General features: G+C 36.9%; 1 protein-coding gene across 5 annotated transcripts in view; it reads left to right on the forward strand.

The window, feature by feature from the left end:
* Positions 1 to 24,532, forward strand: part of cpne2 (copine II) — a 38,303-nt gene that overhangs the window by 8,220 nt on the left and 5,551 nt on the right. For all 5 annotated transcript variants that reach the window (XM_044123943.1, XM_044123941.1, XM_044123940.1 and 2 more), the window contains 12 exons: positions 1,498 to 1,677; positions 1,891 to 1,965; positions 3,931 to 4,002; positions 4,767 to 4,850; positions 5,700 to 5,789; positions 5,959 to 6,057; positions 7,585 to 7,671; positions 8,835 to 8,894; positions 18,891 to 19,024; positions 20,020 to 20,074; positions 20,425 to 20,476; positions 21,317 to 21,450. In XM_044123943.1, the coding sequence (XP_043979878.1) occupies positions 1,498 to 1,677; positions 1,891 to 1,965; positions 3,931 to 4,002; positions 4,767 to 4,850; positions 5,700 to 5,789; positions 5,959 to 6,057; positions 7,585 to 7,671; positions 8,835 to 8,894; positions 18,891 to 19,024; positions 20,020 to 20,074; positions 20,425 to 20,476; positions 21,317 to 21,450 (1,122 nt within the window). The remainder of the gene's footprint in view (positions 1 to 1,497; positions 1,678 to 1,890; positions 1,966 to 3,930; positions 4,003 to 4,766; positions 4,851 to 5,699; positions 5,790 to 5,958; positions 6,058 to 7,584; positions 7,672 to 8,834; positions 8,895 to 18,890; positions 19,025 to 20,019; positions 20,075 to 20,424; positions 20,477 to 21,316; positions 21,451 to 24,532) is intronic.

Below are 24,532 nucleotides of genomic sequence, written 5' to 3' on the forward strand. Positions count from 1 at the left end.
ATGACTTAAAATCAGGTCTGGGATAAAACGAAATCTGAGAATGAAGATTTCTTTTCTCAGGTGATTGTTGATGTTTTTCATGTTGTCATTATAAAAAACACGTTTTCATTGATTTTCTCACACTGATAAGAAACTGGTAATCAAAGTATTTGATCAGCACCATTGCTTTTCTTGTTTTATACGTTAAATTTCTTTGCTTAACAAATAAAAACCTTCAATCTGTTGCATTTTTGCTGAGGTGAGATTTGAATAACTTTAGAATCTTATTAAAACTTGATGATACTAAACGAAACCTTGTGAGGAAACAGTTTATTTTTAACACAATCTTCTTAGCATCAGTTGTAACTAAAGAGACATTAAAGAAGTAAGACATGTGACAATGTAAAAGCGTTTTGCTGCAGCACACACACAGATGTAATTCATTCACAAGATGCTGGTGCTTCACAGTTGTCATCTCTGCTACATCAGTGCATCAAACTGCTGCTTCTGCTTGCCGTAGTTCAGAAACATGAACATGCACTGACCTCATCTAACGGTGGATCAACGGGCTGCGAGTCAGGAGCTGGTTAGTGGAGTCGCAGTAAGAACACGACTCCTGTTGTCCTTTTAGAGACTCCCACATGCGCTGGGATGTCTGCGTCCGTCTGGGCAGGTTTTGTTTGCTATAATTAGACAAAAAGAGACTCCACCAAGTTAACTGAGCTCTTCTAATTAACAGTTAACATCAGAAGATAAGATGCAAATGGCTGTTTTTATCTACTATATAAATAAAGTCTAAATCTAAAACTAGCTCTTTAGTTTAGTCCTGTGAATCTGCACAAAACAGTTTGTTTAATATAATGTTTATTAATGACCTTGACTTAAACTCATTACGTCATCAAATGTTTTCCTATTTTGGTTGAAATAGTTAATTGGATTAATCATGAGGAATAGATTTTTAAAATAGTCAATTAATCTGGTAATTTAGTAATAGTTACTCTATATAGAGAGTAATTAAGCCAAAACTGTACAAAAAATAAATACATTTAGCTTTAAAGATAAAAGTGATCTTTAAAACTAAATGTAAAAATGTTCTACAGAAATCCTCAAGGGGAAGTTTTAACTTCACCTGGTTGAAAATAAAATCTCATATTAAGGACCTTTTGGTATCCAGTTATTAGTCAGTTAATCCACAAAATTATTAACAGATCACTGGAAAATTTCCAGACACCAAAAAACATTAACTTATTATCAAAAAACAAGTGGGTGTTTTTCTTTCAGTGTTTGGACTTTTCTTTGGAAGCAGTTGAGACCCAAATGGAAGCATAAAAATATGAATTTTTCATAATAGACTCCTTTTAAGAGAAAAAAGCAAAATCAAAGATCAGCCCCTGTTAAAAGGTGAATTATTTGCTCTCTACACTTAAACTCACAGAAACATTTTTGTTCTCATCCTTAAAAAACAGTTTGATGAAAAGATGAAAAACTTGTTTTGTTCCTTTGCTTCTGCTCTTCCAGCTGGGACGGACTGAGACGGCCGTGAACAACCTGAACCCGGTGTTTGGGGTGAAGTTCCAGGTGGACTATCACTTCGAAGAGGTCCAGAAGCTTCGCTTCGCCATGTTTGATGAAGACAAGTGTGCCACACAGCTTTACGAACACGACTTCCTGGGAGAGTTCATCTGCACACTGGGAGTGGTACTGCATGACAACATGACTACTTTCGCAACATAACGGAGTGTTTTATTGGAGGAAATGTTGAATTCAGCAGCTAGTGTAGGAAACTGCATCAAGTGATTAGATTCAGGACAGAGAGAGAAGGAAACTGCAACAAAATACCCTGAAATTAAAATCCGGGTTTGTTTTATTGGGAGTAACGTAGATGATGCTTTCTTTTTAATTCTCTTCTAGATTGTGTCCAATAAGAAACTTCACAGACCGCTGATATTAGCCAATGGGAAGCCAGCTGGCAAAGGTTCTGTCACGGTAAGAATAATCCAGTTTAATCCAGTTAATCCAACTCCAGTCCGTTTGCCCAGAAAGTCCGCTTTGTTTGGGGAAGTGTGAATGCGTAATCGAACCATTAAAGTGAACTCTGGCCCACCTAAAAACCTCAGCTGGGGTTCGGTTAATCTGAACTCTGGTGAGGTTTTTAATGCATATGTGAACGCCAAGCAGACTGGCGATCGCTCCAATGGCAGGAAGTGGACTACAGTGCAGGGTATTCTGGGTAAACAACCAAACAAACACTGGCGCTGGTGGGAGAAATGAGAAATCCTCTAGTAGATAAAATTTCTCTCTACTCTATTTTTGTTTATATTTTGTGAAGAAAGAATCTGTGTTCAGTGTTTTCTTCTGAGGTTTTTGTGTTGCTTCCCCAACAGGCGAGGAGGGGAACAGATCAATCTAACGGTCTGGTTTGTTTAACACAGTTCAGTGTGAAAGTGAACCGAAGCAGCTGAAAATGTAACAAATGTTGCAATTTTGGTTCCCAATCTACTGCAGGTGTGAAAGCAAATGCTTTTGTGTTACAATACTCCCATTTTAAAATAAACCCTTTGCTGAATTAAGGTGAATAAAATGTCAGATTTTCAGACTGTGAGCCACGCTGCTCACATTTAAACATGCCTGACTGTGTGTATCCTCCAACACTTCTACTAGAAAACTTCCTCTTTTCTATTTACATTTAGTTTCTTCTTGCTGAAACTAAAATGCAAGAAGGAACTAAATGGAGAAGTATTAACTCTGAGTCCAACTCTGAGACTGAAAAACAGAATCGACTTTGAACAAATCAATAGTTCATCCTGTTCAGTTGCCAAGTTAAACTTTTCTGCAATCAGATGTGGATGTTCAGATTCTAAGACTCTAGATCTATCTATTGGACCTGATAAGAAATGTACATATCCTCAGGGGATGTAGCCTATATATTTTCTGTCTACAGTAAAAAAAAAAGTAAGAAAGTAGTTTATTTAATTACGTATTTGTGGGGTGATCTGTTTCTCTAAGGAATAATAACATAGTGAAATATCCACTGTGTCCGTTTCCTTGCATTTAAACAAGGATTTAAATTTTGGAGCCTAATAAAAAAATGAATCGTTTATATATAAAACTCTCAGAAATAAGTGCATTAGACAGAATATCTGATCACCGTTTACCGGAAACCTGATTACGCCTCCAGTGTAATCACACTTTGTACTTTTCTACGCTTTTTCTACTGTAACATTTCAACAACAAAGTTTGTTGTATTTTGTTGGGATTTTTCATAAATTGCCACAAATTTAATTATGAAAATAAAAAGGTAAATTTTATTGAGCTGTCAGTCCCTGTAGCTCCTCCAGAGTAAGCTCTGACATTCAAAGCTTGGTGTTGTTTTCTAACATAACTCTGCTTTAACCTTCTCTTATGATCTCCAACAAATGTCAGAAAAGGAGATTTAAAGAAAAAATGTACAAAATGGAATTCTGTTTACAAATAACACGAAGAAAATCATTTACACTGAATTTCATTCAGAAGTGAAAGGGGAGTGAAAACAATTGTTCTCCACACTTTTCAGAATTTTAGTTGCAAACATTTTAAGAACCATGTAATATTTTTGTTTACAATTATGCACGTCTGTTATTTTGGTTCATTATATAAAAAGCAGCAAAATATGTTGAAGTTTGAGTCCCAATATGGAAAAAGAACTTTAAATAGTTCATACTTTGTTTTGTTTTTTAATCGTTTTTAACTCATATTGTAAAGAACAGTTGTTTGGTTTACTTTTTCACGTAAATATTTTTAACTAGAGAAAAATACTGGCAGTTCTGTTTTTCCGTAGTGTGAAACGTGGTCAGGTTGTTTTTTTATGATAAAGCTGCTGTTTTACTGTAATGGTGGATGATTTGTAACTAAGCTCTTCTCAGTTGTTTGTGTTTGAGTTTTATCTGCTGTTATTCTGTGCCTTTACTTTAGATAACAGCGCAGGAGCTGTCTGACAACAGAATCATCACTTTGACCCTGAGTGGGCGTAAACTGGATAAGAAGGTAGGCGGTCAGAGCCACACACACACACACACACACACACACACACACACACACACACACACACACACACACACACGCACACACACACAGGCACACGCACACACACACAGGCACACACACACACACACACACACACACGCACAGGCACACGTAGAAAGTTAGGATGCAAACACAAACATGCGAATACACTCAGCCTGTGCATACTAATTCAGAAACAGAGCCCACACAGAAAATGTTTTAACCACCTTCTTCTTTAAAAATGCGAAAATGCGGGTGGAATAAAAATAACAGTTTTTAAAAAATGTGTTAAGAATGCAGGATGAATTGTTTTTGCCACTTGTGTGAAAATGGAAAAGAGTCTAACAATGGCTCTGCTGAGCAGAACCATTTAAACATTCTGGTTAAACATGACTCATTCATTGTGTTTTTTCCTGGGTTTTTGCCACATTTGATTGCATTCACAGCTTCTCTCTTTGCTTCTATCTATCAGTAAAATGAAGCAGCTTGAATCGAGCAGAATTTAAACAGAGTGGAGCAGCTGCTGAGCTGTTTTCAGCTCATCTGGGCGAGTACCTGCTGTGCACCCTCCTGTTAAATCACCAGGATGCATTAAAAACAGTAATTGCTGCTGCTGAAATGACTTTTTGGCGAAGGCGATGTTTAAATTATCATAACATTCCAGCTGAGGCTATTATGAGAAATTTAGGGTAAGAAAGAGTGAAGTGAAATAAAGTTGATCACTTTTTTAAATGTGCTCTCTGCAGGATTTCTTTGGTAAATCAGATCCCTACCTGGAGTTTCACAAACAGGGAGAAGATGGTAAATGGATGCTGGTGCACAGGACAGAGGTTAGTCATTACTGTGAATGAAATCATCTGATCTGCTCAACTATTGCCAGTTGCAAAAATAAAAAGAACGTGATGAAATTGTGTAAACTCTGCTCTTGATTCTGCTAAAACGTGCAGTGAATTATGAAAATGAGACGACCCAGCTCTAAGTGCTCTTTGCCAGATAAATTCTGCACATGCATTTGCAAAGTGGGTTTGTTCTGAGCAAAGTTTAGCAGCAAACTTTGACTCCTAAATGAAGCATCATTAGACCTTCATGTTAATTTAAAAAGGGACACATTCACAGTAACTCATGTATCAAACATGGAGTGGAAAGGCTACTGGTCGTTTTTACGCTCATTTTGGGATTTACTGATTCATAAATGAGACGAGGAACTTTTTCTCTTCTGATTGTTTTTGTGCTCAAATCAAAGAAAAAGCTGCACAGACGAGTACATTGATGGGACTGAACCTTAACTCCGATTTCTTTATTTAAATAAGTTGACTGATGATTTTGAGTGCCTGTTTAGAAGCAGTGATGCATTCAATGACAGAATGTTTGTTCTTCTGTCTCCCATTTTGTTTTGTTGTTTTAGTTATAACAGGCTGAATGTTGTTTTCTACTTTTCTGTTTTTGCACAAATGTGAAATCTTTTTTAAATCTAATTTTTTTTCTATAAACTTGTTCTGACCTCTAAATGCTTCATAATTTTTTTTTATTTCTTTAGAGAATCGTTCTTGGCAGCCAGAAATTGTATCCTGGTTGTATCTTACTTTCTTAAAACAGTTATTAGAAACTCATGTTCCTCTGTGGTTCCAGCTGTAGATTTGCTGCTGTCGGGTTTAACAGTGCTGTTTCTGTGACTTCAGGTGATAAAGAACACGTTAGACCCGGTGTGGAAACCTTTCACTGTGCCTCTCATTTCTCTCTGCAATGGAGATGTGGAGAGAAACATTAAGGTTGGTCCTTCTCTCACTGAAAATCAACTTTTTGGTCATTTCTGTTGTTAAAAAATGAAACGTTGAATGAAGTAGTGAAACTCCTGGAGCTGGATGAAGCCGTCTGATTTTGTGTGGAGTAGAAAACAGAGACAAACCGTCTGATCCGCTGTTTTCTGCTCGCTGACAGGTGCTGTGTTATGATTACGATAACGATGGCGGCCATGACTTCATCGGAGAGTTTCAGACCACGGTTTCCAAGATGAGCGAAGCGCAGAACTCAGTGGAGGTAAACACTGACGTTACTGTTGCAGTGTTTGTGTTGCATGTGTTTCAGTGTCTCTAAAATCTGAACCCTTTGTGATCCTGACAGCTTACAGTTCAGAGCGATTGTTTAAATTATTTTATTACTTTTCACTCCAGTTTCCAAGCATTTAAGCAAACATCATTTTCATATCTAATCATAAATTTTCTCCAAAAACTTCACTTTGTTTGCTTGCTTTGCTTGAAAACAAAAAAATATCAAAGATGATCAGAAAATCTTGAGGATTATCAGTCAGAACTGAAAACTTTTTCAAACATAAAGAAATAAAATGACTCAAAAGTGTTGGACCAGTGTGTTGTTTTCATTATTAGCAGATGGAGAGTGAAAGTCGACCTTTTCGACTAAGAATTTCAGCTACATTTTTTCTTGTTTTCTTAATTATTATTTTATTTTGTAAATGATATTAGTTATATTTTACAGTATAAAACACTAAAAATAAACATACAATGACTCAGTTAATTAAGAGTTAAGAAGTTTTTTCTACCAAGTGGAGTTTGTTTGGTTACATCCAGGATTAATTTAAGAGTAAATAAGTAAATTTTTTTGTTTTTGGAGGTTAAAGTTGACAGCAAAATTTAATTGAGAGTGTTAAGGACTGAAAGGTTAAGCTTTTTTACGCTTTCGTGGTTGTAACTCTGGAAACGTTTTACTGGCATGAATACTTTTGCATTCCTTTGTAACTCAACGCTTTTCACACAAATAATTAAACTCAGCGACTCGGACACAAGGAATTACTGCCTGGTAAACCAACTGACATGGATTATGTTGTGAGCTTTAGTCATTATCTGACATCATACTGTCAAAATGAAACCAAAAATCAATTTATTCACATCTTTTGCTAATATTCCTGCTCACAGATGCAAGTTTTTCTCCTCTGAGGTTTTTTTCCCTTTTGCTTCTGGTCAGCTAAAGACATAAAGACGTCCAGATCAGAGCGCCGTTCATTCATTAGCAGCTCCCTGTGTTTTCTGTGTGTGTGTGCTCCCACTGACTGCCCTTCATGTGTGATAATGATTTGTGTGTAAAGAGGGGTAGGGGGTTGCTAAATAACAAGCAACAGGCCGGATGGAGAGATGGTGGATGGAAAAAATAGAGACTGTAAAGAAGGGTGATGAAATGAGCCGGAGGAGCTTGACAGCGTTTAGCGTTTACCTGTCACATGAATCAGGACTTAAAGTGTGCTTGCGTCTCAAACGTCCTTTTTGATCAAAGACTATCCAATTTAACGTGTCTCTGCAGTTTCCTGCTCGCCTTCTTCACATTAACTAACGTTTTTTTCTTCCTCGTCCCGTCAGGAAGCCCAGCTGGGTTTTAATACTGAATGTTTGTCAGTCCAGTTGGAGGTACCGTAGGCGGAGACCCAGACACAGCCGCAGTCAGATCCCTGTCGCCTCTTCTCAACTCTGCTCTCACCCCTCCTCTTTCTCTTCTTACATGTCTCCTCTTTTTTTTCTTTCCTGACACTTTCTTTCACATTTTTTCACTCCTCAGGTGGAGTTTGACTGCATCAATCCCAAGAAACAGAAAAAGAAGAAAAACTACAAAAACTCAGGAGTCATCATCCTCAAGTCCTGTAAGGTGAGGATGGATGGATGGAACAATGGAGAGATGGATGGATTAACAAATGAATGGATGCATGGATGGATGGATGGATGGATGGATGTACAACTTGTTTCTGGATAAATGGACATACATTTCCTTTAGTTTTTTGGCTGTATTGAAGCTCAATGTGTAACAATCTCCCTGTGAAATATAAACTTCGCTCCTTGACAAATAAAAAAAATTAAAAAAATCCCCTAAAGTGGGCGGAGCTTTCATCTGGTTGTACTGCACTGTACTGGTGTAACCAATAGGAAAATTAAACTGCAGTAGCTTCTGGTCAACCTACAGAGGGCAGCACTGAGGCGGTTAATAAAATATGGCAAAGTTAACAAATTTGCACAAAAATATAAAAATCTTCACAGAAGCATAAAGATAGAACCCTAAATAAACTATTTAGAGAATTTATCAATAAAAAACCATTGATTTGTGGTTTTAGTTATCCTTTAATCTCCCTCTATGGATTCAGTTGGACAGATGAAAACTCATTTCTTTATGTCTTCCATCAGTATTTAAAACATTGCTCAATTCTTTTGCACTTTTGAGCCTCCACTGTGGCAAAAATACAGGTTTGCACAAAGAAACGATTTAGACAGATGCCAACAATATTTAGCCTTTAATGAATAAAACCGAATCTAAATGTTCTTGTGTGTTTTACTTTGAAGCTCAGATCGCTGCTTTAAGATGAGATAAACTGGAGTAATGAAGCCGAAAAAAACAGTATTAGCTTGTCTGAATTTTACACACATCCGATCAGACCTGGTCGCCAGTAACTAATTAGAGCCGGAGCTCGGAGCGCCACAGATGACGCATAAAGCTGAAACATGGAGTCTTTAGCTGCCTATTAAACAGCATTAAAGCTGCGTGCATGACAGGCTCTCATAATTGATTGTTTTCTTCATCCTGGTTGTTTTCATGCACTAACAAATGAAGAAAAGTGCTAATATATAAATTTTATTTGCTGGCTTGCAGCGGGGATTAAAACTAAACATTTGTTGCAAATGGAGAGGGAATTATTCTCAAACAAAATGTTTTTTTAAGCTAAATTTCAAATAACCAAGCTTTGCATGAAGAAGCAAACACATTTTTATTTAAAGTAGAAAAAGAGTGAAAATATAAATCTGCTCTTTTCGTTGTTTCAGATTGCACACGATTACACCTTTCTGGATTACATTCTGGGAGGATGCCAGCTCATGTTTACAGTGAGTATGATGTCAGCAAGTCTGTTAGCTTTTGTTCCCTTTTCTGCATCTGCAGTGTTGTGATGATGAGATACATGTTTCCGCTGCCTCTGCTCTCGAAAATGAATGGAAAACATTCAGATTTTCTATTTTCATCTCCCGGGTTGCAGCTGGACTGCAGGCATTTACATGCAGAGAGAGAGGAGGCACTGAGTGGTGGAAAAATGAGTGCACTAGGGGGCAAATTGAGTTATTCTGCCAAAAGAAAAAGTGAATTTTTAAATAAAAGTGATCTAAAATAAAGAGAAATGTGTTTAACATTGGGGTCAGAGAGACATTGTGAATTCCAGACATGGATGAGAGGAAACGCCCTGGTTTATTTCTGACTCTGGAGAAACCTTTTGTTTCCCTGATTATGTCACATCTTTCAGTAACCCTCCTTTATCACGGCCGACCAAAGTCACTCAAACACACCAAGCTTTTTTATTATTATTCTGGATGAAAACAGACAAAAAGAAACGAATTCGCTTCCCTTTTTCCTTCTCCATCCCTCAAAATACATTTAAAGATTTCAAAGAAAAACAACGTTCAGATAAAGAAGAAATGTACGGATTATTTGGTTTGCCACTTCTTTTTATGGTTGGAAACACATTTCATTCATTCATTTATTGATTTATTACTGTAGCCCTTTACAAAACCTTGTAACATTTAAAAACATAAATCTGAAGTAAAATAAACCAGCGACATGGAGGCAAAGTATTAAGAGATTTAAAAATAAACTATAAGAGTGAGACGGAAAAATCAAATAAATATGATGAAACAATTCTTTCTGGAATTACTAAAATTTACTAATGGTGTCAATATGAGTTTTGATTGAGATGCAAGTTAAGCTAAGAGAAAATGGTTCCAGGGAAATAAGTTTGTTAATGATTCAAGGACAGAAAAATTGCTGCTCAGGGTTTTTTTTTTCAAAGTATCTTTTTGGCACTTGGCTAAGAGCCATTCAGATCCATTATGAAGGAAAATGGCAGCAGACGTCACTAAAACAGACTAAATGGTTAAACAGAGATAATATTAGCAATTGCCTTGACGGTACACAGAAATAAACAAAAACATGGAGGGCTTTGATTAGCTTTAGTGCACAACAACCCGGTCCTGTGCAGGATTCATGACAGTTACTCAAAACTTTAAGCTTTCCTTCAGAAAGTCCGTCTGATCTGATCCAGATGGTAAACTCATCGCTCTCATCAGGTGTTCAAAACATCAGTAATCAAACCTGAACAATCACTACTGCAGAACTACAGGCTGATCTCCATCCTCCCATTCATCAGCAAAATGATTGAAAAACTTCATTTCAACAGTTAGATAGCTTTTTAACAAAGTCTGTTCTGTTCAGTCTGGTCTTTCAGCCTGGTTTCCATGGTGACCATAGTACAGAAACTGCCCTTGTAAAAGTGTTCAGTTATATCCATATAAATACGGACTGTGGGAGAACCACAGTGCTGGTTCTGTTGGACCTCAGTGCAGCTTGTTGACTGTGACATATTACTGAATGGACTGGAGAGTTGGGTCGGACTCTTCGGTCCAGTGCTTAACTGGTTTGACTCTTACATAAAGAACAGGGATTCCTTTGTTTCAATAGGAAACGTCTCATCAAAGAGGTCAAAGGTCACATGCGGAGTTCCCCAAGGCTCAGTCCTAGGACCCCTCTTATCCAATATTTATATGCTCCCACTAGTTCAGGTTATAACAGGAAATAATATTAGCTACCATAACTATGATACACAGCTCTACATTATGATGTCACCGTGTGACCTTTGAACCCATCCAGTCACTGAACAGATGCTTAGAACAGATAAATGTGTGGATGTGCCACAACTTTCTCCAGCTGAACAGAAACAAAACTGAAGTTTTTATCTTTGGACCTAAAGAGAAACGATCTAGAGCTATAGATCTAGAGTCAACGCACAGCTTCAGTTAATACAGCTGGAAACCAGAGATCAGGATGACCTCTGACCTGAACATTCAGAGTCACATAAAGACTGTTACAAAGTTGGCCTTCTATCACCTGAAGAACATTTTCAGGATTAGAGGAATAATGTCCTAACAAGATCTAGAGAACTTCATCCATGTGTTTATCTTCAGTCGCTTTGATCACTGCAACAACATCTCAGGTCTTCTGGTTCTGGTTCTGGTTCTACTTTGCCTTCCCAGAACCTGAACCCAACATGGAGAAGTAGCATTCAGTTTTTATGCTCCTCTAATCTAAACTTCAGAAAAACTGCAAAACCACTGAGTTCCTTTAAATCAGCTGTTTAAAGTTGCCTTTGATTAATAATAACTGGAACAATGTTTAATTGTAGCCTAATTACAGGTTTTTATTTCTTCTCTTAATTTTGTACTTCCTGTTATGTTTTTATCATGTAAAGCTCTTTGAATTGCCTCGTTGCTGAAATGTGCAAAACAAACTAACTGGAATTGACTATTTCTAAGTCAGTACATCATTTTCTGATGATTTCCTTTTAAACCTCTAAAGTTAAACAGGAATTAACTGTAAGATGCGTTGGAAATGAAAATGTGTTCTTTATTTATTTCATTTTAGATGAAAGCTCCTCAGAATAACATTGTTGTTCAGATTAATAATCCGTTCATGGTTCTATTATCCAGTTATGAAGCTTTTCTTTCTTAAGGCACAGACTGAATTCACAAGCTTTAATTTACTTGTAATGTGTTCACTGAGTACACGCAGCACAGCGGCGTAATAAATCACTTCCCATGAGAGGCGTCTGCATGGCCCTCATGGCTGTGAAGTCACAGTTTCATTTAGTTTAAATCACTCAGCGATGCAATCCAAAGCTGCCAGGATGGTTTTCATTTAATTTTCTGAGGGAACAGAAGGTGATAAAACCCCTTTTCCTGTACTGGAGGATATACTTGAATATTTTGGGTAATTAGAGTAAGAGGAAAAAACTTGTTGCATTGATTTGTTCAACTTCCTCATATTGATCAGCAACTTTCACTCAGAAGAAGCTCTTTTGATTTTAATGACTTCCTTTGTCAAATAAAAAATGTTAACAAACAGAAATGATGCTGCCCTGATCAAATCTGAATCTTAGTTTTTAATTAATCTTCTAAATGAAACAACATAATAAAATCCAGGAATAATTGCTAAAAAGTTCTTAACTTTAAACTCATTAAATGTAAATGTTGTAATCTAACTCTCAGTTTATGGGCTTAACACATTAAATCTGTTGACCCTAACTTTGAATTATTTCAGTCAATAATTTTAGACGCCTTTGAATGTAATGTAGTGTTTAAACCTGGACCTGTTGCATTATAAACCAACTGGTTCTGACTTTTGACCACAAACATTTCATTCAAAAATAATCTTTAAACCCCAGAATAATTCATAGAACTCATGTAGGACTGAAACTATTAATCTGATTAATAATTGTCAACTAATATAGTAATTGATTAATCGGTCACACAAATTCAATCACAGCAGCCAAAACTGTACAGAAAATGTAAATATGTTCCACCCAGAACTTCTCAAGTTGCAGGTTTAGCTTCACCTGGTTCAAATATATAAAATAATCTTCACCTTTTTCTTTCCAATTGTTCAGTTGATTTTGTGCTTTTTAGCTTCTGATGCATCCTTTGCTACAAATGATCCAGCGTTCACTAAAGGAATGCTATTATTGCATTTTAGGCAGTAAAATGTGTATTTTTATGCATAACATAGTAATTGATAATTTTTTTATTTGCATTTTAATGTATTTTTAATATCTCATAAAAAATTCTGAAATGGTTTAATAAAAAAATGTGCCGATTTTATCATCTGATTAGTCAGTTGATGGTGAGCTGCAGCTGTTGTTCTCTGAGGCAGGATTCGTGTGTTTGGATCTCGCCTGCTTTGCAGCAGCTGCCTGGTGGATCTTCTGGGTCCAGTTGAGCAGAACTCTGACAGAGAACACGCTGTGCAGATTTTCTGGGCTGGCGACCTGCTCGGTGCTGCGTTAAAGCTCAGACAATGGCTGCGTCTCTTTGGTACCGCCTGTTTTTGCCACCTTGTTGTCGGAAGAGAGACTTAAAGCAGAGAAGGTAGCTGTTGTTGCCATGGTGACGTTCTGCGCTGCTGATGAATGTTAAGGACATTTTCTTTTTTAAGAGAGAGAGAGAGAAGTGAATTTAGATGACGTAATAGATGTTTAGTCATATTTCCAGCAGTGCAGTTCAGAAGTATTCATACCCCTCTAACTTTTTAACAGCTATAATTTCTTTTATTGATAACACTTTATTTGAAGGGGTTTGCATGAGACTCACATGACATTGTTGTAAACATAACATCTGTTATGAACATGAAGGAGTTTTCAGAAATATTTATGATTGTTGTCAAGAAGTTTAATTTGGTAAATAAAGTTACACTAAAAGTTGCATTAAAAGTTCCAACTTTGCATTAAAAGTGTTATTTTTGCCCAATACCATTCTGAATGTGTTTAAGTATTAAACTAATTTACTCCGACACCCCTAGATAAAATGTAGATTCAGAAAAGTTTATCCAGCATATTTTAAAGCTTTTGTTTATTTAAGTGATTAAGAATAATCACTTGATGTGATCGGGACTTTGAATAGAATGAGTAAATTAGAATATTATTGTAGAGGACATTTATTTTAGGAACTTTATCATAAAATTAAACGCATTATAAAGTTTATTTACACACAGATGGATGTTTGAAAGCCTTTGTTTCTATTAATTATGGTTATTTTTGTCTTGCAATTAATTAAAACATGGCATTTAAAATCAGAATATTACCTAAAATCATACAACAAATAATAGCAATATGGACTTAATGTAAATTATGTTTAATATCTGCTTTTAATCTGATAAATAAGACTCATTGGGGTGTATATTTTAATTTATTGAATATAACTGTAGATTTCTGCAGCTCATCTTTCATATTGGAAAGTTGAAAGAGCGAAAGATTCCCATAATTTCTCAGATGGTTTAGAGGTGATTCAAATTCTTCAGCTTTCATATCAAGTAGAAGAAATGTTTGCATAAACTTACATCATCAGAAAAACAAACAAACTGAGTTTAATGTCAGCAGAGTGACCAGAGTGTGGCTTGTTTTCCAGCTCACGTCGGTATTTATGAGAAATATGCAGCAACAGACGAGCTCTGAGTCATAAGAGCTGAGCAGAGTCAATGCTTTATGTTTATTCATTTTACAAACTTCCACTACTTAAAAATATGAACCATACATAACATAGATACAGATATTTAAAGCTATAATCACAGATTTACTTTTGAAAATGCTTTTGTTCTGTTATTAGAAACAATTAGTTCACACAAGTCAGTGTAAATGACATTTAGATGTAAAACCTACTGCTGTTAAACGTGTCACACTACCCAGAAATACTATAAAATCAATAACTGCCCCTTTAAACATCAGCTGCAGTTGCTAATTCTTTCTTCTCCACTGGATCTCCCAGTTTTCGCTGATGAGATGGTTTCCGTAGCAGGAAACTCTCTCCTCTCTCCTCTGTGCTCTGCTCAGCGTTTGATAACCTATTAAAACTAAAAGAGGAACCGTGAATCCTGCAGCTTTCTTAAGCTCTGAGGTTTAGAGCCATTACGAGAATAAATCCTGCTGGAGTCGGGAGAAACATCCAGCACTATTCAGACTGTAGACTGAATGCTGTAAATGTAATTTTATTATTTCACATTTCCATTACATATAAATACTCACACATGAATGAACGTTTTCATTGTCTTTTGTTGATATGCAGACTCCCAAATTACAGTTTTTCTGCTCAGAAACAAACCAAAAGTCCTGATGCGTTTTAGCTGCACAGGTCCACAGAATATCTTCAAACATATTTTCTGCACTAGCTGCTTATGCAAACTGACACTAATTTTGATTCACCGTGAGTAATCTCTCACAGACACCCAGTCACCAGTGACATCGTCTATCCTTTTTGGTACTACCATGTTACAGCCACACACAGAAGTTGTTGTGTACAAAACCAGCCAAGAAAGACGAGCCGTTCTGCGGCGTTCACTCAATCTTTGCGAGGTTTTAAATCCTAATCTGCAGGAGGGGAACGTCTCTCCTGCTCGGCGCTGTGGGAGCCGGAGGAGAACGCATCGTTCCTCTGCAACAACACAAAGAAACAACCTGCATTGATGGAGAGGCTCACTTCAAATGACTCAGGAAATTATGCATTTTGAATACCTCATATCATTCATAGTTTCATGGTCAGCTGGTGGTAAAGAGAGACTTTGGAGGATTCATCGCAGTGTAAAAAACCCTTCCTGTCAGGAAAGATACAAGACAATCAGGATTGGCTTTGAATAAAATGTTATTTCTTTTCATGCAGCATTTCCCAAATTTATAAAATGATTAATGAATTAATTGATAGCTACTATATTTACTGTAAATGCCTCTGTGTTTATTTTACTGTTTATTTTCTGTCATGTTTCTCAAACTGAAACCTGAACCACATCAAAATCACAAATGTCCTTAAAGGGCCAGTTGTGCCAGAAAGTGTTGATAAAACCCTCTAAGAAACTGTTAAAATATTTATAATTAACTATCTTGACAAGTAAAATTAATAGTGATATTTAATAAATAATTCTTTATGCTGTTTAGTGTAAATGATGTAGGAATAAAAGCTTTTACATTCACTTCATGTTAGTTTTCTTTCTACTAAAACTCTAAGTAACTCTGTTGTAGTTTTTGGAACTTTATATTTAAATGGAATATGTCTCAGATGAATATGAATAAATACGTGCAATATGACTCAAAAACATAAAAATGTTGGCCGTTGTTGCTGACCGTCTCAGAAGGAGAGAATAAGGCGTTCACAAACGCTCTGACACCTTCGTCCATCCTCACTCCCCTCCATCATCTCTCTGGCTGTTCAGCTGCAAATGTGTCAGAGATTCTGGCGAATATTCAACAGGGAAGCCAATAATAAAACTTCAGTGTAAATGTCAGCATGTCAGCTGCTCAACGGGAAGTTGGTGGTAGTGGGATGAGCTGTCAGTGTAGTCAAAGTCTCAAACAATCCCTGCTGTAAAATATACAGTAATCAGACGTGTCTCTTGTATTTAGTGAACGCTCTCCTGTTGAAACTGTTGGTCATGTTTTATTAGCTCTACGTGTTTAAAAACTACAACCAGCCTGAAGCGAAGAACAAGTCAGGATGGCTTCATCCTTCATCACATTCACAGCTGTCACATTTGTCAGTGGAGGGCAACGGAGGACGAGCGCTGTGATAGTTCGGAGATGATCCATCAGCTGTCAGTTTGCTCAGGCGCATTGTAAACACAAACAGACGTACACCAGAAAACGACAAGAGGCAACGCTGATGTTTACGCTGCGAGGAAGATCTCATGTAAACATTCAAATTACTGTAGATTTCTAATATCGCATTTCTAAACTCAGCTTTCTGTGTAATGTTACAGAAAGTTTTGTATGTTTTCCAGTTTTCTGGGAATAAACTATAACTGTGTTTAAGATAGAAAATAGAAAGATAGATAGAAAAATGAAAATGGAAGAGTAAGCTTTCTGCCAAAAAGTTAGAGACGTTTGAGAAACCAGAAGAGAGAAACCTCTCTTTTAGGGAGAAACAAGTTTTCAAGTTGAAACTCTTGAAAATTTTTGGAGCTTAGAAATCTCAATGCTTTTTAATAGAGGATTTCTGTGACTAATCTAAAAAGTTTTTTGTTGGAGACTTTCCTAACAGCCCATCATAATTAACAGTGCTTTATTTGAAGACCTTTGGAAGTCTGTGTCCATCAACATATGTCATTTATAGAAATTTACATCCACTGATCATAATCATGAATATTATAATATTTTAGGTAAGGCCAGGACTTTAATGCATTCATTTAAATTAATTAATTATATAGATTTTATTGCGTTAAAGATTTTAACTCACTTAATTTGCTTTTTTGTTGTTGTTTTTATTAAATTAAAAAATTCAGAGCTGGAACCTTTGTATTCATGTGTTTCTGGTAGGACTGTAAATCTGACCCACAAGTGACAAACAACAGCATTGAATGACAAAACAGATTCTCTCGGCCCACTGGGGGTGGTGACCCGTCAGCTGTTCAGTTTGTGAAACCACAGAAAGGTTAATAAACCGGCGACCCGCCAGAACCGCGCACTGTAAAAAGCTCAGGTGGGATCTTAGGACTACAGGAGGTTCAAACTCCACTCACTCATGTTTATCTTACAGACAAACGCCAAAATGTGAAATAAACAAAAGCAAACTGACCAATCAGATTTGGGCTTTGTGCCCCACCTCACCCCTCACAGACACGTGGTGCTGAGGCGGCTAGCTCACTTAGCTTAGGTCAAAACTCGTCAGGACTACTTGCGTCTAGCTCCTCTGGTCCCGTACCTCTCGCGGCGACCAAGACTCACCCTCCGTTTTCTACCGTCACAGTTCTGCTGTCCTTCTTCCTCCTCCTCTCTCAACCAATTACGAGTCACGGACCGGACAGACTGTCTGAGCTGTTGCTGCCGCTGGCTCCGTTGCTATGGTAATTAATTGTCCGCCATCAACTGGCAGCTGTGATAACTCATCCAGTCTGTCCCCATACACAACAATGGAGCAGCTGGTGAGGTCCTTAATGCAAAAAGCGTTTTTTGCTTTTTTGTCGCCATGTTAACTCAGAATCCCACCAGAAGTTAAAGCTCCAATGCCGTGATGATCAAGCCGCACATTTTGATACCACTTTTGTAGGGGTGCATTCAGCGGTTTGAGCTGCATTATTGGTAATAGGTGCATAACAGCAGGTTCCTGCCATTGCTTTGCATGGCAGGCCCCAATTACACCAGACCAATAAAAATAGCTATTTTAAAAACAGAAATGTGGCTTTAATGAAAGTGTAATTCCTGCTTAAAGGTTATTTAAAAAAAACTACTTTTAATGTAACCAACAAGACTCATCATGGCGTCTGTTCTAATTTATTGAATATGACGATCATGAAAAAGTTTCTAAAGTTTTTCCATGGATTCATGGATTTAGCCTGTTTCTTCATATAATCTCCAGCAGACGCCAAGATCTTAACTTCAGTGTGAGAGATCAGACCATCTGCTGCAGAGCTCACTCTTCCTCGGGTTACTAACGATTCAGAGCCTGGCTGAGCTCATTATCACGCTATAGAATGTGTTTGTTATTTGTTACTGATTTTGTCCCATTCTTTCTCATTTCTATTTGAATCGAGTCGGATTTCATGCCTTGTTTTTTCTTTGTTTTGTTCTATTTTATAAGAACAGCATCACTACTTTTTGAATTGTTTCCTAGTTGATCACATGTTTAATGGAATAAGATATTCTAGATTTAAATAGTTTAGAATCTGGTAAAGAAAATACATTTCTGCTCATAGTTAATACACTAGTATTGGAAAAATATGTAACATAGACTCCAGTCCAATCTTTCTCTCTTCTACTTTCACATGTTCCATCTTTGCTCTTTTTTTTTGTTGCTTCAAAATGACTCCTTTTGGCTTCAGATGCAGCCAGATTAAAGTAAATGAAGCAGGCCAATGTTTAAATGAGATTTAAGAGGTTTAGAAGCTGCAGGTTACAGCACAGAGTCTAAAAAACAAAAGTAAGAGCACAAATAATAATCAGGGCTGCACTCTACTTAGACCAGGGGTTTGCAACATGCAACCCTGGAGCCACGTGGGATGTTTAGCATCCCACGTGGCTCATAAACCACCAAAAAATAGCAATGAATACCGTTTTTTACAGTACGTCTGTATATTAATGTCATAAAAAAAAGTTCAGGTTAGTAATCAACATGAACATGACGCAGAAGCTGCTTTTTTAAACTTTTCTTTGCAGTGAGAAAGAAAAAACTCCAGCAGCAGCTGCACATGTGAAGCTTTTTAAAATAAGGCTTAACATTTGACCTCACAAAGCATTTTCCATCAACGTTATATGTGTAAAACTAACTGTGCAGATCTTAAGATAATTGTCTCTACTTTGTGTTCCTCAGGTTGGGATTGACTTCACAGCGTCTAACGGGAACCCCAGAGAGCCGTCGTCCCTCCACTACATCAACCCGCTGGGCAGCAACGAGTATCTGTCGGCCATTTTAGCTGTTGGCCAAATCATACAGGATTACGACACGTAAGGATGGAGCTCAGCTTCTATGCTAAGTTGTTTCTGGCTGCAGTTATTAGTTCAAATGTTGGGATGTATGGAAAACCACGTATACTTCTCTAAAATCAAAGTTATGCTCCAAATTATTGAATTAAAAATTTATTCTGGTTGTTTTTTTAGCTTAAGTCACCCTGGAAAAGGGACAGTCCTGATAATTTAAATTAAAACGACATGTTTGATGAGTTGACGTAAGCTTTGACTGAAACTGTGCTTTACATCTACATGTTGTTCATTATCCTGGTAAATTTCCACGGGAATACAAAACTGTCACAACATGATGAAGAGTAGAACCCAAAAACAGATGGAAGGAACCAGGAAACAAAACATAAATACAAAAAAAAATCTAAACGCTGAACCACCGTGTCAAAGGTCATGACACCAAACTTTATTTTCTAGCTCGAAAGATAAACTAAAGTTTTATCAGTCATATTATAGTGTTAATAACATTTTGTGATCTTTGTAAATAGTTTATGACTGCTAACATTTTTTCGATTATCTAGAAGCTGAAAAGAGAGACTTTTTTAACTTTCCCCAAATTTGGAAGTTTCAGTAGTTTTTAGCTAGAATTAACTTTTTAACTTTGGATATTATCTAGAAAATGTAGCAGAGGATGAATCTGACTGGTGGAAGCTCACTCTTCTCTTCCTGATTTCATTTTTCTCTGATGTCAATTAACCAGCATAAAAATTAATTCAGATTTATTATCTGAAGCCTTTGGAAATTCTTATTTTTAATGCAAACACCGTTCTGAGTTTGTCGTAATAAAAACAACTTCTAATATGTTTTCTTTACTATTCTTATTATTCCAGCAATAAAAAAATGGTCAGATTTTGATCTTTCTACCATATTCCTTTTTTTTGTTTGTTCAGAATTGCCACTCCTGTCTAAATTTGTTGCATTTGAATGAAAAAGAAAAAAGATTGAACTAATGTTCCAATCTGTTGTCATGGTTTCCTCCTCAGCGACAAAATGTTTCCTGCGCTGGGATTCGGAGCTCAACTCCCACCCGACTGGAAGGTACACACGTGTGGACGGGGATGGAGTTTATTTTCTGTTTGTGTGCTAAACACAGAAAACGTGTGCAGCAGAGAGACGAGGGCGGGTTTTCAGCCATCCTGCTATAAACATCCACCTCACACACACAGATAACATCATACACATTGTACATGCATATTCAGATGATTACGCAACTGTCAACCTATCTGTGTTGCCATGGCGCTGAGATGATGAAAAGGACAAAGAAGCCTTACACAGAGACATGATGGGAGGGAGTGGAAGGTGTGGGAGAAATTGATAATATTCCTGAACAATATTCTCCAGTTTGATGGAGGACGAACCATCAGTTCCTGTTTTTCGTTTCTCTGCAGGTCTCGCATGAATTTGCCATCAACTTCAACCCCACTAATCCCTTTTGTTACGGTGAGCTTTCTTTTTTTTTTTTTGTGGAGAGCTTACAGCATCTATAAAAACTAAAGCTCTACTTGATTTATCTTTCACATACATTATATGTATGTGAACAATTTCAATGCAATCGATTTTTTTTGTAATCTATTATTATGTTGATTAATGGATTAATTGGATACAAATGGCCACATTCTGCAGATTTTTCGTTTGACCACATAGGCCTTTTATAAAATATTAGAAATACATTAAAATATTCAAATAAATGAATAATTTAATAATTTTTTAAAATAAGAAAATAAACCTTTTTTTGCAACGTAGCATTCCTTTCATGTACATTTGACCATTTGTAGCAAAGGATGAATCTGCAGCTAAAGAAATACTATAAAGCAGAAAGCCCTTCCTGCTCAACTTAACATTGTAGAGTGTATTTAAATGTCGGAGCATTACTTTGGGTTTTCTTCAGAATCGTTGCACAGCTTCTAAAATCTTCGGCCTCTAAAGGGTCAGCAGATTTCTATGGACAGATCCGGATTTAGTTCAGTCTGCTGAATTATCACCACAAAAAGCTGCAACAGCTGGTATATTAAACTTTAAATATCAGGTACAACATGCAATAAATAAATCTACTGTATGCATTCAAATGTCTGCTTAATTGTTAAATCTGTATACATTTTAAAAATAAAATTCTGTATAAAAGAATAAATATTATGCTAGTCCGAATGTGCAGTGCAGGTTTTAAATTTACCTCCAAATCGTAGACGCTTGTGGCTGCAGGAGAAAGAAAACAGTTATTCTAAACATCTCTGTGTATTTTTCACATTTCTAACAGTTTAATTTTCCCGTCTGCATGTTCAGGTGTGGAGGGCATCGCCGAGGCGTACTCCGCCTGCCTCCCTCACATCCGCTTCTACGGGCCGACAAACTTTGCTCCGATCATCAGCCACGTTGCACGTTTCGCCGCTCAGGCGCTTCAGCAGGAGAAAGCAGCGGTGCGTAGCTGCAGCTCAGCTGTGTTGTTTTATATTTACAGATGTACAAATACTCGGGTAGTATTTTGGGATCAGCTCTCTGCCTCTGGCTGAGCGCTGTATTCCCAGGCAGCTGCTGAAACCAGAACCATGAAAATGTCTAAATACAGCCAGGCATCGATTCAGTCTGTGACAGTTTGCTTCTCTGTCAACACACCTGTCCATCACCACTGTCCAGGTGGGATCTTTATCTATAAATGGAGATTTTTTTTTCTGCTCAAAAAGGTGATTCTCAAACTTTCTTCTGTATTATTTGAAGGAGAATTGGATTGTTTATTTTTAAAGTTAGATTAATGTTTTATGTTTGTCAGAAGCTTTTTTTAAAGATCTTATGAAAACAAATGTTTTTTTAACCAAAGCAGTTTTAGTTTCTTCTAGGAGAATATGATCCGTCTTCTGGACCATCCTGATCTAAACTCTTGAAACATTTTAGGATTGTTTGGGAAGGAACAGTTTCAGACTTTCAATAAATGGAGCCACTTCTGTTTTAGGAACACATTCATGTGTTTATGTCTTAGTGGAGAAACTCACTACTAAGTTTTTTTTTGTTTGCTGATGAAATCTTGTTTTCATTTCAAACTGTTTTTTATTTTTATTTTATTTTACCTTTATTTAACCAGGAAAGCCCCCCTGAGACTAAGAACCTCTTTATTAAGGGAGTCCTGAGCAAGAGGCAGCAAAGATTACGCAACAATTACAAATAATTACACAATTAAAATGCCATACAAATAATTATAAAAAAATAATCACAATTTAATGAATTAATCTGTAGTGCTCACAGTCTGGACTTAAATAAATTAAATTTAAAAGTTAAATAAATGTCCAGTCTTTTTGCTACATGTTCCACGTAACCAGAACCGAGTAAATAACAGTTTTCACAGGTTGTTGTGGTGAAATGGGACAGAGAGTAAGAAATGATCACAGCTAAATGTAGTTCAGTTGTGTTTAGTAGATTTAAGATTTATTAATAAAAATGTGAGTTTGTCCCAGACCACCGTTAACAGGCTGACGTTAGTCGTGTTTCCTCAATGTTTTTTATTGAGTTAATGGGTTTTATATTTTGAACTATTGCATGATGAACGCTGGATGGAAACGTTGAAATCTGAAAAAACTTGCTCAGTTTTGGATAAAAGGTTTACATGCTAACTTGAGGCGGTTTTTGGCTTTTCTGTCAAAAGGTTCATGTGCAAAAATGGAGATGGAATAAATTATGATGTAGCCAACGCCAAACACCATCGTTTGAGTTTGGGTGCATCTCTGGGCTCCGAGGCACCAAACTCCAGCTCAGAGGGAAAGGTTCTCTCCATCTTTGTGAGATGTTTGCCTCATGCTAGTTTGCAGGCCTACTTCCTGTTTACATGCGTAGTGTCAACTTCTGATGACATCACGCTTTGTGTAGCCTCATTGATTCTCTCTAAGCATGTTTACTTTGCATTTTTTCTTTTTGCAACATTTCAAAACTCCACTGAAAGTTCATGTGACAATTAGGATGTAAATGTAGCTATTAATATACATTAAGAGCCAACCTCTCTACGTCTCTGCAGACACTTTTCCATTGTTTGCACCCTTGCATTAAGAGGAGAAACTCTGGTATCTGTGAGAAACAGATACCAGAGTTTCTCCTCTTAATGCAACGTTTAGTTTTTCACTCTTCTTTGCAGTGCTCAAAAGATTAGAAGTTCACACACTCCTGATTTTTCATAGTGTACTTGTTTCTTCTAATCATCCTTCAGGTTTGATTGAGCCATGCTCTTATATGTCAGATGAAATGATCTTTTCCTGCTCAAATCCACCGAATATAGACGTATGAGAGGCATCTACGGTTTTGCTCCTTATACAGCCTTCTGCAATAATTTTCTTGCTTTGTTCTCTTTTCCTTTTATTTGATTTAATAACCAGAGTGTTATATCTCTGGGCAAATCACACCAAGGAAAAGCAAACATGACACTGTTTTGTTTACTAGCCAGCAACACAAAAGCTGTCAGTGGTGCACTTTTGTCCAGGGAGCTTTTACTCCATATTTATCCAATCTTTTTGCTGTGGGGACAAACAAGTTAGTGCATCTGTTATCTCTGGCTGCTGGCACTGAGTCTCATCCTGTTCTTTGTTACACTGCTCTGCAGCTGAGACTCTGACCAGGCTTTTCTTTTCATATATTTTTAGCCCGACAGCAGGATTAGGAAGCCTCATTTTCTCCTTTAAATTCATTGTCTGGGATCCTGGGATGATTAAATCTGTCAGTCTCAGTCAGCTCAACACTCCATGACATCAGAGAACGCATATGTAACTTAACGGTGTGTTCGTCCTCTCAGGTTCAACTCAGGACGGATTCGAACACATTTAGTTTTATAATCTGAGCCCAGTTCTCTGAGTGGAGACACAGGAAGCTGTGGGTTTAAATATGTTGCAGATCAGAGTCCAGTTTTCAAGAACTGGTGTCCTTAAAGGTGCAATATGCAACTTTTTGGTAAACAAAAAATATGGTTCTTTTATGTTTGTTAAATTATCAATTTTGTGACAGTAATCTGTGTAAAAAAATTAAGCTTCTCTCTGTGCTCTCAGTAGTAAATGCATAAATAAACCACTCAGTCAGAATCAACCAATCAGAACCAGGAGGAGGGTCTTAGTGCTGTCAATCACTCTCATTATCTGCTATTCAGCTGCTTCACCACTACAAAGTCTGTTACAAATGCCAAAGCTAGTTGGCATTTGTAACAGCTAACTGTTAGCTAACTGATGCTAAACATCAGTTAGCATAGCCACTGATGATGCCAGGTAAACTGTTTTTCTGTAACAGTAAAGTTGTTTATCTGCCATTAGCCCATTTAGTAGGTTATTAAATCTTACATTGAATTTCCATAACAGAACGGCACAACTATCAATTATATTTTTTTTGTTTTCATCCTTTTCCACAAACATCAACATCCCTCTTTATGTAAACGTTTTTTTTTTTTCTTTGTTTTAAAACCTGACAACAGAAATAAAATGGTGATTCTTCGACTTTAAATGAGTTTTATTTAGCTGGACTGAGGGGGAAAAGCAC

The sequence above is a fragment of the Gambusia affinis genome, linkage group LG08, assembly GCF_019740435.1.
Source record: "Gambusia affinis linkage group LG08, SWU_Gaff_1.0, whole genome shotgun sequence".
NCBI lineage: Eukaryota > Metazoa > Chordata > Actinopteri > Cyprinodontiformes > Poeciliidae > Gambusia > Gambusia affinis.